Source organism: Papilio polytes, unplaced genomic scaffold, assembly GCF_000836215.1.
Source record: "Papilio polytes unplaced genomic scaffold, Ppol_1.0 DF821956.1, whole genome shotgun sequence".
Lineage (NCBI taxonomy): Eukaryota > Metazoa > Arthropoda > Insecta > Lepidoptera > Papilionidae > Papilio > Papilio polytes.
The window spans coordinates 1,841,920-1,855,446 of NW_013527248.1; the positions used below are offsets into that span (position 1 = coordinate 1,841,920).

Sequence of the window (13,527 nt, forward strand, 5' to 3'; positions counted from 1 at the left end):
AAATGATAGATAATAAAATAACTGTAATTATTTCACTCCTAGTTATGTAATTTAAAAAAAAAAGCACCAATTCTAAGTAATGTCACGTTTTTTTTAAAATAATAGTGTGATTATAAAAACAGTTTTGTTATGAATGCATTTATTTAAATGATGTCAACGAAAACATATAACATTTTCGTCTTGAATTATTCTCAGCGTGTAAAAAAACCGAAAGTTTTAAAAGATAGTGATCTCAAGTCGAAGTCAATCCGCATTTGCGCTCAGTTTATCAGGGAAAGGAGGTTTTTTCCCCTCCTTTCACTACGAACTCTGACATCATCTTATAATTTGACGCTTTGAATTCAATAAACGATTTACTATGAAAGATGTCTCTTAGAAATCTTCGTAAACAAACATCAGGTAATACTTTGAATGCAAAACTAACCTTAACTCTAATAAATTATTATTTCAACAAGCTTGGATTTTAGGTTGAATAACACAATAAGTGCTAGTAAAAGCAACGTGATCTGTAAAGATAATCAGTAAATAGCAAATTACATCATTTCCCTATCACTTTAAAGGTTAAACATGTGCTAGTTTGCGCCTATATATTTTAGTAGCAAAGAAACATATAAGTATATTTGCTATTAAAAGAATTTTATTTAATTTAAAACATTTAAAACAACAACAACAATCATTCATCATCTTAACATAAATGTTAAGTAGACATGACAAAAAGTGAAACTCTACTTTCCTGTAATAACAAGCAAAACTCAAATGTTTTCGTTTATTCCTAGTACTCACGCGCCGACAGCTAGCGGTAACCACGTCGGGTGGTGGCGCAGTGGCTCGAGCGAAGCGGAGGCGGGCACGGGCGCGGGTCGGAACTCGCTTAGCACTCTCTTCACCAAGCGTGCACTCACGGCGAACAGTATCACCATAGCCAACACACAAGTACCTCCGAATACTGCCCATAGTGCCTACAAACAATTAGTGCAGTTTGAAATAAGTTTTTCTGACTTAAATGAAGTAAGTTTGAAGTAAGTTTCGTTATGACTTAATACTTACATAAGTTGCCATTGTGATCTTTTTAGCTGCCAAGGGATCTGCAAAAAACTTAAATTCTTGTTCAACAATGTTACTTATGATATCACAGTTTTACATGTTTTAGCTATTAATTATTTTTATCGTTTCAGAAATAGTATAATCTTACCATAAGCGGTAGCGTTTCCCGCAGGTCCAATACAGCCGCGTTCATCGATTAAATTCACTCTTGCTAATAGTTTGACATCAAGTACGATATTGCGCGGTTCGCTTCGCTCTCCATTCCGCTTATCGCTCCGCTCAACAGTGGGTAGTAGCATCCATCGTGGACCGTCAGGTAGTGCTACCGGAGTATCGACATCAACGCGACGAGACACCGCATGAGCGAACCAGGGAGATGGATGTGCGTCTGATACCATCTGTTTGCCGATACTGTGATAAAAAATTTATAGTTCATCAATTCAGTTGGCACGTAGTTAAGAGTGCTCTTGTTATCGACGTGCCAAATCAAATATCAAATCTACCAGAGTCAACAATTTTACTAAGCTTGTTGAGATCTAAGTATGTATGAGGCTTGTTTGTTTTGACTTCAATACGTATATGTTTGGTTGATATTTTAGAATTTACTGATTGTTATTTTAGGATCAGAATGTTTATTCATTTGAATATGTTTATGATGATCTCATTATAACAATAACATTTATATAATAATATAAATGTTATTGTTATTTGCCGTACCAGTTGGCTAGCAGCTAGCGACGTTTATTCGAAAATGTATTTAGCGCGGTATTGTGAAAACTAGATAAAGGATAATCGTACTAAATAAAGAAGAATTTGTGATCAACTTCATGCGAACTAAATCGTAGATTATGCAAAAACAATTGAATTAATTTAATTCTTTTGTTATTTTTAGAGACTCCTTAATAATTAACAATGCGTTTTTGCTAATTTTTTTTCACAGTAATATTGACCTAGTTCGTTATTACCACGATGTAATCTATTTCAGCTCGCAACATGTTCTAAAATTAACATCAGCTTTGAGGATGATTTGTGAATACAATTTGTATGCGTTGAATTGTTTACAAAACAACATAACAATGCTGTCTGATTCTTTTCATGTACGTAAACTTTATAAATCAAAGATAAAGCATGTTAACGTTGAATTTACACTGCAGAAAAACATGTTTGAAACATATAGATATCACTATTTTTTTCAAAAGAATGAAAGAGATGAAAGAAAGAGAGAACATATCTGAAGTTGTAGCGAAAACTCTTGCTTTTTAAATTACAGTCGAAAGCCTAAAGAATAGCCTCCGAAGGCGAAAGATTTATAAAGTGTTTACACCGTAAATTATGAACTAACAGAAGCGGTTTATTAATTTCACTTATAGAAAACGTTATCCAGAAGTAACAGCTATTTTTGTAACGTTTATGTATAGTGTTTATGTAATGACTAGATTTTAAACGCGACTTCGACGCACGGAATAAAAACATAGTAGCTAATTTCCATTGGGACTGTTTTGGAGATATGTAACAAACTTTCGCATTTACAACATTAGTATGATTAAAATCAATTAGGTAAAGGAACCCATAGCTTCTCAATTTTAATTAAATAAATGTTTAATTAATTAAAATTAATAGACGAGAAGTTATTTTATATTTTTATATCACTGGCTGGAAATATCTTAAATTGTCTATGGCCGTGTTTTGAAGAGTGTTAGATCGTGCGCAAACCAGAAACTAAACTATCGCACAACTGTTTACTCTCGCTTTGATACCTTTGAGCTTATATAGGGGTAATACTACTCGATTTTTAGTTTTGCAAACAGTTAAATAGGCTGCGAAACAATCGACAATCGCCTTTAGTGTTTAAATTAACGATAAAAACATGTTTTTTTTAATAAACCTGTGATTACGGCTTTATGGAGATAAAATTGTTTAAAGTATTTTGTTATAATTTCTTTTATCTATTGAATTTGTATGTACAAATACCTGACAAAATAATACATCTTCCTCAGATCTGGTGGCAGTCTGTATGGGAAGGGTGGCGGGGGAAGCGACCATGTGACGTTGACGAATATTTCTCCATGTATGGAGACAGTGTGCGCTGACACTTGGGGTATAGGCAGCCGCGGGGAATGTGCGCATGAGCATACTCCGGACACGCATTCTGGAACAAAGTATAATGCGATTAATTTATTTGACCCATTGGTAATGCAAGGTTTTTGTTACATACTAGTTTTAGGGCCTGTCCCACAATTCTTGAAAATTGTTAGATAACAATCCAACCTATAAAATATGTGGAAACATCGGATTTTGGTACTCGTCACTATTAAGCTATGTGAGCCTCTATCAGCCAGTGGTGGGATAGGCTCTTATTCTTTTGTTTAATTAGTATAAGATAAAATTAGGGTTATTATTAGCATGTTGTCGAGGTCAACAATAAATCAATTTAAATGATTAATGTTCTAAATATCGTAATATATCATTTTAAAATGAATTATTATCTAAAAATAACCCTTTTAAACCGCACAGAAACAATACTGGACGTACGAATGGAAAGCTATTATTTCTTTACATTCGTAATCCGGGTTGTTAAAATAGATTTTTAATGTTAGACAGAATGTTTTGTAAATGTTGTTTTACTTGTTTTATGGACACTATTTGCTTGTGTTTATTGTATTAGTTACGGAGTCCTAACATTAATATAAACTATAGTACGAGAAGCATACATTTTAGTGAAAAGGTCCTGTGTAATTATAACAGCTGACAACCTTAATTCTATTGCTGAAACATTGTGCGAAATATCTTTACATCTGTTTTACCAATTAGTTTGAGGGTAACCATTAGGGTTGGCGACAGGCAGGCGGCTGTCATAAAAATTATCCCAAATCATTAAGGGTTATAAAAATTGTGGTTCGACAATTGAATGCGGTAAAGACGTGATTATGACAGACATGGCAGTTATATCATCGTCTCGCCACAATTAGTAGACAATTCTACATTACCATTCAAACTTAATGCCGGCTCAGACTAGAACGAGGACATCACAATTTTAAATGTATTTAACTCGCAGTGGCTTCATCTGACACGTATTAAGTTTGTAGCTAACTATAGTTAGTTTAAATAAGGTTGATTAGTTTCATAAATCACGCGTATTAAAAAATTGTATGAAGGTACCATACTTAATAGTCTGGCATCATAGTGACGGACATGATCGCATAGCGAACAACTATGAACTATCGATAATCGATCTAATAAAAAGAAACATCTAAGCACACTTATTAATTAAACTAAGGAACAGTTGTTATAGTGAAAATAGCTATATTTATGACTATAATATTAACAAATTCTACTTACTTGTAGATTATGCACAACCGTTTTAGTAATAAATATTTATTAACTTTCACACTTTGTTCTCATTATCGATTTAACGTTGAATAACGTAATGAATTGTCAAAACAATCATCCATATATAATATGAAGGTTATCTTTATTTTTAGACAAACTATACGAGCTTTTATACGAGCCGGTATAAAGTGTGAATTGTACAACACCTTCTAGTTCAACATTAACGTTGGCGGACGTGTGCCCATCCCACGGGTGTGCGATGAGTTTGACTGCGTACGCGCAGCCCGGCCGCACCGCGCAACCCTCCGCTACAGGACTCGGCTGGGGAGGCACTACCCACCATCTAGACTCCTAGGTAACACATACAAGTATAACTAACTACGGGACAACAATAGCAGAACATTTTTTTCACAAGAAGAATAAGTTAGGAAAAGTTTGCTTAATAGTTAATTGCTTAATATAAGCTTTTATTTTCAACATAGAGGTACCACAATTCGCCAAAATAGCGAAGCGATCCCTGCCTACAGACATCTGGATTTTCAATCGTTAAAACACAGAGGGCTCGCACAAAAAAGTATATTTCTTCTACCTATGCGTCTTGCCACCGTTAAAATCATTTCCCCTCCCCTTCCTTATACATATATCGTAGAAAGGGAAGAGGACCAAAATTAGATGATTAGACGAAATGCTTAATTTCTTCCACTTCACGCCTGTCTCCTGTATGCCCGTGGTATTAACAGGGTGATCTAACCCATTAGTGCAAAACACATTACTGCGGACTCTACAAGTTATATTAATAGTCAAAAGACTACGTTTAAATGAAATATGTAAAAAAACTTAGGGCCAGTCTCACCAAATGGTAAATCTATACTATTACAATAAAGCGTAAACACACACTTATTTGTTGCCAAAGATGTCAGCAATTACAGCATATTTTTGAATAATTCTTTGATTTATAAAAAGCCCCTACACTTACGTCACGCTTTAGACTATATTTTTTCACGCCATTAACTTAGGGGGTAAATAATTTGGATAAAAATCATAATGTGAGAAAGAGACCATAAGTTGCTGCCAAAATCAAGATAGTAAGATTGCCAAGGTTTGTCATGTCATGTCATTTTGACATTTACTATTGATAATTTGACAAATGTAAACTATAAAATAAAATTCTCATAATTTCATGCGGATGAAGCCGTACGGGAACAGCTAGTTATCTAATAACAATCGAACGTGAAAAATATGTGATGGGTATATCGGATTTTGTTCCCTTATCTGACAGTGACGTCATTTTATTATCTGAGCTCTATCAGCCAGTGGTGGGACAGGTCCTTTATCGTGTATATGATTTCGCTTTCAGAAGTAAATCTTGTTAACAGCGAAAGCAAAGTTTTATCGAAGCCGTTTCACATCGGGAACTTCATAATTAGGTTCTATATAGATTTATAATTTGTTTTGGCCTCCCGCCAAATCAATATCGGCATCCAGTTGTTTTCTTCACAATTTTTATTGAATATTTTACTATACCGTGACGTGATACGAATTCTTTTGTTAAAAGAATAATAAAAACATTATCTTCACGGTAGATATAACAATGGTAGAGTCTACATGTGATTTCGATTGTAGAAAGAGACAGAAAGATATTGCCATCACTGAAAATGTTTTTGAATCAATTTTTAAGCAGTAAACGCATAACAGTACAGTTAATGTATTACGTAATTTTTTTTTATAACGTATGGTGGAAAACGAGCAAACGGCCACATGAATCCGCCAAAATGGCGAAGCGACCGCTGCCCATAGACTTCCGCAATTACAGATGCGTTGCCCTACCCTTATACAACGGAGGAGGAGACGCACATAAACTGGATATATCCCCTTCCTGTGCATCTCCTCTACAGTCAAATCCACTTCCCCTTCCCATCCTCTCCTTTTAAGAAAAGGGTGGTAAAGAAAAAGGGACTTAAATTAGGCCTACGGCACCACACTCATCAGACGAAACACGGAATTGCTTCCATTTCACGCCTGTCTTCTGTGTGGTCGTGGTATTACACCGGGCGTGCCGGCCCATTCGTGCTAAGATGTTAAAACGGGCACTACCACAAAAAAAATCATATTTTTTGATGATGATGATGTAAAAAGAAAGTGATTAAATATACGAACGATCAGTAAAGTATTGGTTTACGTCCAGTTTATATTATTCCAGCGCTGGATTACTGGATAAAGTAAGCTTACACTGTCCATTGGATACTCGAATATGAAACTACTAGGTCTGAGCTATTAAATAATTTTGTAAGAAATTGAAATTAATGTTTCCCTATGTTAATTTATATTTCAAATTTCAACATAGAGTTACAGAAAATTTTCCTCAATACCGTAATTGAATATTCTTAACTAAAGTAAATTAAATGTTATTCAAACTTTGCTAAGTTGTAATAACATTTGGAATTGGTAAACTTCTTTCTTGTTATTTAAGTTTATTCAACTTAATTGGAGAGACTTCTGTATTTACTTAACGTAATTAGTACAGCGTACGTCGGAAATTTCAGAATAAATGTAATCTATAAGAGGAAACTGTTTGTTCCTTTATTACGTGAAAAACCACATATTATAAGGGACCATCAACCAAAGAAGATTTTTTTTTAATAATCTATACTAATATTATATAGCGGAAAGATTTGTATTTTTTGTATGTATTGTAATAACTTAAAAACTACTATGTTATCAGTGAGTAAAATAGGCTATGTTTTTTTTTTTTTAAATTTCAGACGCGAAGTCGCGAGTAACAGCTAGTAGATAATAAATAGCTTACATAAGCTATTTATAATTACTTGAATTATTTTTATAACCGACGATACGCGGTGTAATATAACATGTTACACAGCGAGCATTGATATAAATTAGTGCGTAGTTCGCAATAAATGTTCGCCGTGTAACATACCGCATAACGTTGGTTATTACGTTTTTATAAACAAACAAGTTGTGGGTTGGCAACAGTTAGCGTAACATTTTTGTAAGTTGTCTTTTTATTGTCTCTACTTTTTGAAGAAAATGAGAATATCAATACATTTTTCTACAATGGAAACACACCCTTATACTTACCCCTGGAATGTTATATTCGTAACACATTGGCGTCATGCAGTCCACAGTATTGGTCACGCTGCGCACCTCCAGAGAGTAGTCTGATGCTGGTGGACCTGACGCAAAAAAAAAGATTTCCCATTTTCATCATCATCATCATCATCATCATCACCAGCTCACTATCCCCCACTAAGGGGCTCGAAGTCTACTCTAACTTAGGGTGACTAGGCCATAGTTAACCACGCTGGCCAAGTGCCGGTTAACACATATCTTTGAATTGCTTCGCCGTGTAGGTTGCATTACGAAATTTTTCTATACTTAAAACCTAATTATGATACAATTTATTAATAGGAGACTTTTAGACCACTTATTCTTAAAAGTCGCTTTTTAAATAAAGATTTCGAGATTATTCTTTAAAAAATAAAATAGAAATAAATTATGAAATCAAGAATGGATGTCGCATTAAAGATAGATTGTAGAGCTAGGCATAACGTTGAAAACTTTAGTCAGGGTCATCGGTAAACGCTATCTCACTTTAATTTAAGCCAATACGCAAATATGTGAAAGAACTTGTATATCGATGGAACGTAAACATCGAATGAACGCGTGGGTATATTGAATGAATCGACTTGTGGTAGAGTTTAAAAATAAATACTCTCTGCCTACCACTGTAAAAGATTGAACGTGAGGTTGAATCTACCATGAAAAGAATCAAATACCAATAGATGGATATATAGACATCCTTTTTATTCTCATTGAAAAGTATAAAGCTATGTTTTAAACATGTTTTCCGCAGTGTAAATGCATGACGATAAAAACTTTCTTCGCAATTAAAACATGACGTTTACGTTTGCATTTAATCACCGGATATGACAGTTTCATATCAAAGCTGTACATTAATCTTGGAAAGGATTTCCTGTTGATTTCAACTATTTAAAGTATCTTTTTTTCAACAGATGAGCAAAGCAATTTACATTTCCCTTAAATCAGTGGTACAGCCCGCTTTAACATCTTCACACGAATGGGCCGGCTTGCCCGGTGCAAATCCAGGACCACACAGATAACAGGCGTGAAGTGGAAGCAATTTCACATTTCGTCTGATGAGTGTGGTACCGGAGGCCTAATTTTAGTCCCTTTCCATTTCCACCCTTTTCTTAAGAGGAAAGGATGGGAAGGAAAAGCGAATTAGACGGTGGAGGAGATGCATACGAATGGGAAATGTTCTCTCTATGTGCGTCTCCTCCTCCGACAATTAAGGCTAGGCAACGCATCTGCAATTGCGGATGTTTATGGGCGGCGGTCGCTTTCCATTTCGGTGGATTCCTAGAGGCCGCTTGCTCGTTTGCCACCTTATGTTATAAAAAAAAATCTCAGTCTGTATAACAAAGCAATAAAAACCAAAATCTGACCTTAGTGTCTTAAGTGAAACGAAACGTGAAAAATTTTCACCATAGCACATGGTGTATGAAAGTATATTTTCTTAACACCCTTCTCCATTTCCGTCTTATGTTTTTAATTATTAAAATTAGAACCCATTATGAAAGTATCATTTCACAAAGTCATAGATAATCTGATTGAGCGTTGGTGGCTCAGGGGTTTAAATTGACTTGTAATCTACAACTCTTGGGTTCGAATCCCGCCATGTTACCAATGTTATTTTTCGAAATTTCATATGTACATAAATTACCCGACGTTCTTACGGTGAAGGAAAACATCTTGATGCATATATCGGCGAAGATATTCAAAGATATGTGTATTCATCCCGCAGTGCATCGTGGTTGACTATGGCTTAGGGTAAGCTCCGAGCACCTCGTTAGATTCTTTTAGTGAGCTGGTGATGATGATGATTGGTAATCTGAACATGTATTCAATACGATAGCGTCCGTTTATTTATCGTACAGTGAAATTATTTCACACCCACCTTTAAAATTGACTAGATCGAGCGTTCGACTGCTGCGTTTATAAGAAAAAATATCGCACAAACATCCGTGGGTTTGATAAAAATCGTTAGGAATCCGTAGAGTGATTTGAAACTGTGTGCCCTGTGTTAGGGATTCCCGAACTACTGAATAAAGGATATCTCTTAATTTCTAAAATACTCAAAGTTTTCAAAGAAATAAGCATTTTGAAAGTCATATTAAAATGTGTTTTTTGTGAATTCAGCAAGTTCGATTATGTAAGTACAGAATATAACTCGAATTTACTCTTAATACCTGAAAAATTAAAATAAAATAGAGCGTGTGAACACCTAAAACTAAACTATCGCAAAACTGTTTAATCTTGCTTTGATACCAGTGAACTTGTGGGTGCGCACAATAGTTACTCGATTTTTAGTTGTGCAACTAAACAGTTGAATTGGCTGCGAAACAATCGACGATCAACAATGCGCCCGCTCTAAATCTAACGGAATACTACAATGTCTTAACCCTCCTCTGGAATTCAAAAACACATTCCTTTTTGTATAAGTCGTTAACAATAACTTTAAAGATAAGATAGGTGAATGAAATGGAACAATAAATACATTGTCTACAGTTTGACGCATTAGAAATGTTATTAGATTGTTCGCATAACAAACAGCGATGATTCCCAAACATTTCCTGTCAGAACAAAGCAACGGTACCTTCAAAATGTGGAAATACCAATAACATAGAATATAGGTAAATACAAAAAATCGCAAAAAAAAAACAAGTTATTTATTATAAATTCGAAAGTTATGTGGATATTTGTTAGAGTTTGTGACTGAAATTTGGCACAGATGTAGAACATAGTTTGAAATAACACATAGTCTACTTACTAAGTTTCTTTCTAATTTCACGCTGACAAAGTCATGGGCAAAAGCTAACTTATGAATAATTTTCCAACCATCAGCCAGTGACGTTTTAATACTGAAATCTTTGATCTATTATTGAGATACTGTTTAAAAGAAAGAAGTTAACATTACCAATGCTTGGTAGCCATGTCACGTTGAGCTGAAGCTCATGATCTGCTCCTTCTAGGGGCAGAGGATGTACCTCAACACCTAGCGGCAGCGCAGCGTGCTGTACTGCATGAAGCTGCGTCATACCAGGGTCCTGGAATTAAAGTAATATGTCATAAATATGATCCTATAATCCACTTATTTTAATAATCTTTTCAAAAGTACAGTTTGGGTTAAAAAAAAATTGGTCCTAATGTAATAATTGCGAACGTTTAGACGGATGTTTGTTAGAGTTTCTAGCCTAAACTGCTGAACGGATCACGATAAAATTTGGCATACACTTAGAGGATAGTCTGGAAGAACACATAGTCAACTTACTTTTGTTTTTTTTAATGCCCCGCTGACGGAGTCGCATGAAAAAACTAGTACAGAAATAACTATCACTGGATTTGGTTGTTTAGAATTTAAATTGGGAATTACATCTTAGAATTACGTTTTAAAATATATATTACTAGCTTTCGCCCGCGACTCTGTCCGCGCGGAATTAAAAAAACAAATGCGAGTACCCTATGGGTTGTTCCACACTATCCTCTATATATATATATGTGGGGTTGTGGCTCGATCAAATAAAAATAAACTCGTTAACTATCGCTGTTTTTAATATTTACACCATTTTACAAAAAAAACATCTTATTACATCGTCGTTCCTCTTTTTTCTCCGACTCCCAACTTAAAACTAATTTTAAACGAACGTCAAAATATAAAATTCGAAACCAATTAAAAAGAAAACATATTAAAAAGAAACATATTTAACCTCTTTATAACCTCTTACAACCTCCTTATCCTACATATATACCAAATTTCATCGAAATCCTTTCAGCGGTTTAGGCTAGAAACTATGACAAATATCCATCCATCTAAACTTTCGCATTTATAATACTAGTAAGATAAGTATGAAGTATTATAGTCCCCCAGACAAGAAAGTTTTTATCTAACGATAGTTCAATCGGGTCGTCAAATCATATAACGGCTCTACTTTAAAGAATGTCCTAATCAAAATAAGTTTTATTAATAATACTTTAAACAATATATTAACTTTTATTACTTCTTCAATAGAACATCGAAACAAATTCAGTTTAGTGAATGATTCAGTTCGCGGATCATTGTCCACAGACGAGAGAAATATTACATTAATAGAAGATTTAATTACCATATGCGATCAGCGAAAGCGCGATCCAAAGCAAACACATCACACGTCAGATTTACAACGGTACGGTGACGCAACTTGTCTAATAACAGCTGGCAATATTCATGGAATATGTAAAATAACAGTCGGATTTCATTGTATAACATTTATTAAAATTATCCCTTTAATTATCTTTAGAAAACACCGATAACAATGTTTGTCTCAGGTTTGTCTGAAGGGCTCAAAACTAACCCTAATATAGGGTATTAGGTTAAGTTAATCGCTGCACTGTGGGTTGACTTCACTCATATCTTTGAATTTCTTTACCGGACCGTCGCAGTAATGTATAAAATTCTAAATATGAAAATATTAAATTCGAAAGTAACTAAATAAAAACATTCCAACACAAGTTTCGCACCTGCAGATTACAAATCAACTTAATATTATGGAGAGAAAAGATTTGTATTTTTGTATGTATTGAAAAAACTCAAAAACTACTGGTAATTTATCTGTGAGTAAACTTAAAAAGGTAATTTATCTGTGAGTAACATAGGCTACGTTTTTTCTTATTTTTAAATATCACGCGGACGAAGTCACAAGTAACAGCTAGTAATCGATATTCTAATTCATTTAAAAATAAATGCCGTAGAATTTTTGCATAAGTTACTTTGCCGATTCTAGCTTAAGTCAAGGTTTACAAAGAGAGGCAGAAAGGTGTTCAGTATTCGATCAAAATCTCGTTAAATATTGCGCGTGTAGCGCACATCTCCGATAATGTAGACAATAAATATACCCAATGTAAACGTCTGCAGTCATGTGGTTCAATCCATCATCGTAATATTACGAATGCAAAATCTTTTACCGGACCGACATTTTTATGTATTACCTCACATATCGAAGTGTTTGTATTTAACAGAGTGGATAATGCTGTATGCTTGTTAAATTTACGACCCATATGTAACGTTGTGAAATTTTTTTCACAGACTATTTTACTATCGCAATTCGATTTAATCCGATAACGTTTCGTGCAAAAAATAGAAAAGTTAAAGATATCTTAAGTGCTGAACGATTTTGATAGTGAAATACTTTCAATTTTGTTGATAGTAGGGTTTTAGTTTAGTTTACAAGAGACCGTTTGAATGACAGAACACACACGTCAAGTAGAAGTAATTTTTTCAACTCGAGTTTCATCTGATGTGGAGGCTAATATTCTCTCTTCTCCCGAAGTATTTCAGGGGAGATACAGGAAGGGGAAATATGCTTTACCTTCTTTTATAAAAAAGAAACAATGGCGACAACATAATGATTTAGAGTAACCTTAGCTAAACCGATTTTCTTGAGGTCGTTGTCTTACAGAGGTACAGTCTGTTGCGCTTGATTTGTTTTTTACTGACTCGGCAGGTTAATGCTCTTGGCACGTATGTTTTTATATATGGGATTCTATTTTGAAACAAGTGTTATACGAAAAATCGCCTCTATTTGTTTGGGGATGCTGAGTTTTTGGTGTTTTTTACTTGTAAATAAATCAGTTTTCGCTGAATGTTTTACGTCAAGGTATGAGTTATGCAAGTTGTATCAGCTAAGAGAGTGACGGATTACAAATTGCAATGACTTTACAATTTTTAATCTATATTTATAGTTTGTACACACGTAGTATGAGCGAAATTACTGTAAAAAAAATTAACCTCATCTAATGTTACGTTACATTATTTAGCTCTCAGAGTGTCAGTGAGATAGACACTTTAAATATAATTGTATATATTGTACTGTGTTCAATAAAATTAAATAACCTATTTCAAACTAGACAATAGATAATCGTGACGTTGAATTGCTTGAATGATTACTTCATTTGTTCAGACAGAATAATCGTAATAAAGTTTGCATTAATCAAATAGTTACTTTTTAATAAGTTAATCAAATAGTAATAAATTAGGTTACGTTCAGTTGTTATTAAATATATATGATACGCAAGGAG

At 34.2% G+C, this 13,527-nt stretch overlaps 1 protein-coding gene across 2 annotated transcripts in view; it reads right to left on the bottom strand.

The window, feature by feature from the left end:
• The window catches only part of LOC106107679 (fibroblast growth factor receptor 3-like), a 69,547-nt gene that overhangs the window by 50,768 nt on the left and 5,252 nt on the right, over positions 1–13,527 (bottom strand). For both annotated transcript variants that reach the window (XM_013288649.1, XM_013288650.1), the window contains 7 exons: positions 10,391–10,520; positions 7,471–7,565; positions 4,581–4,725; positions 3,016–3,193; positions 1,193–1,455; positions 1,048–1,085; positions 784–959 (listed from right to left, as the gene is read on the bottom strand). In XM_013288649.1, coding sequence (XP_013144103.1) covers positions 784–959; positions 1,048–1,085; positions 1,193–1,455; positions 3,016–3,193; positions 4,581–4,725; positions 7,471–7,565; positions 10,391–10,520 — 1,025 coding nt within the window. The remainder of the gene's footprint in view (positions 1–783; positions 960–1,047; positions 1,086–1,192; positions 1,456–3,015; positions 3,194–4,580; positions 4,726–7,470; positions 7,566–10,390; positions 10,521–13,527) is intronic.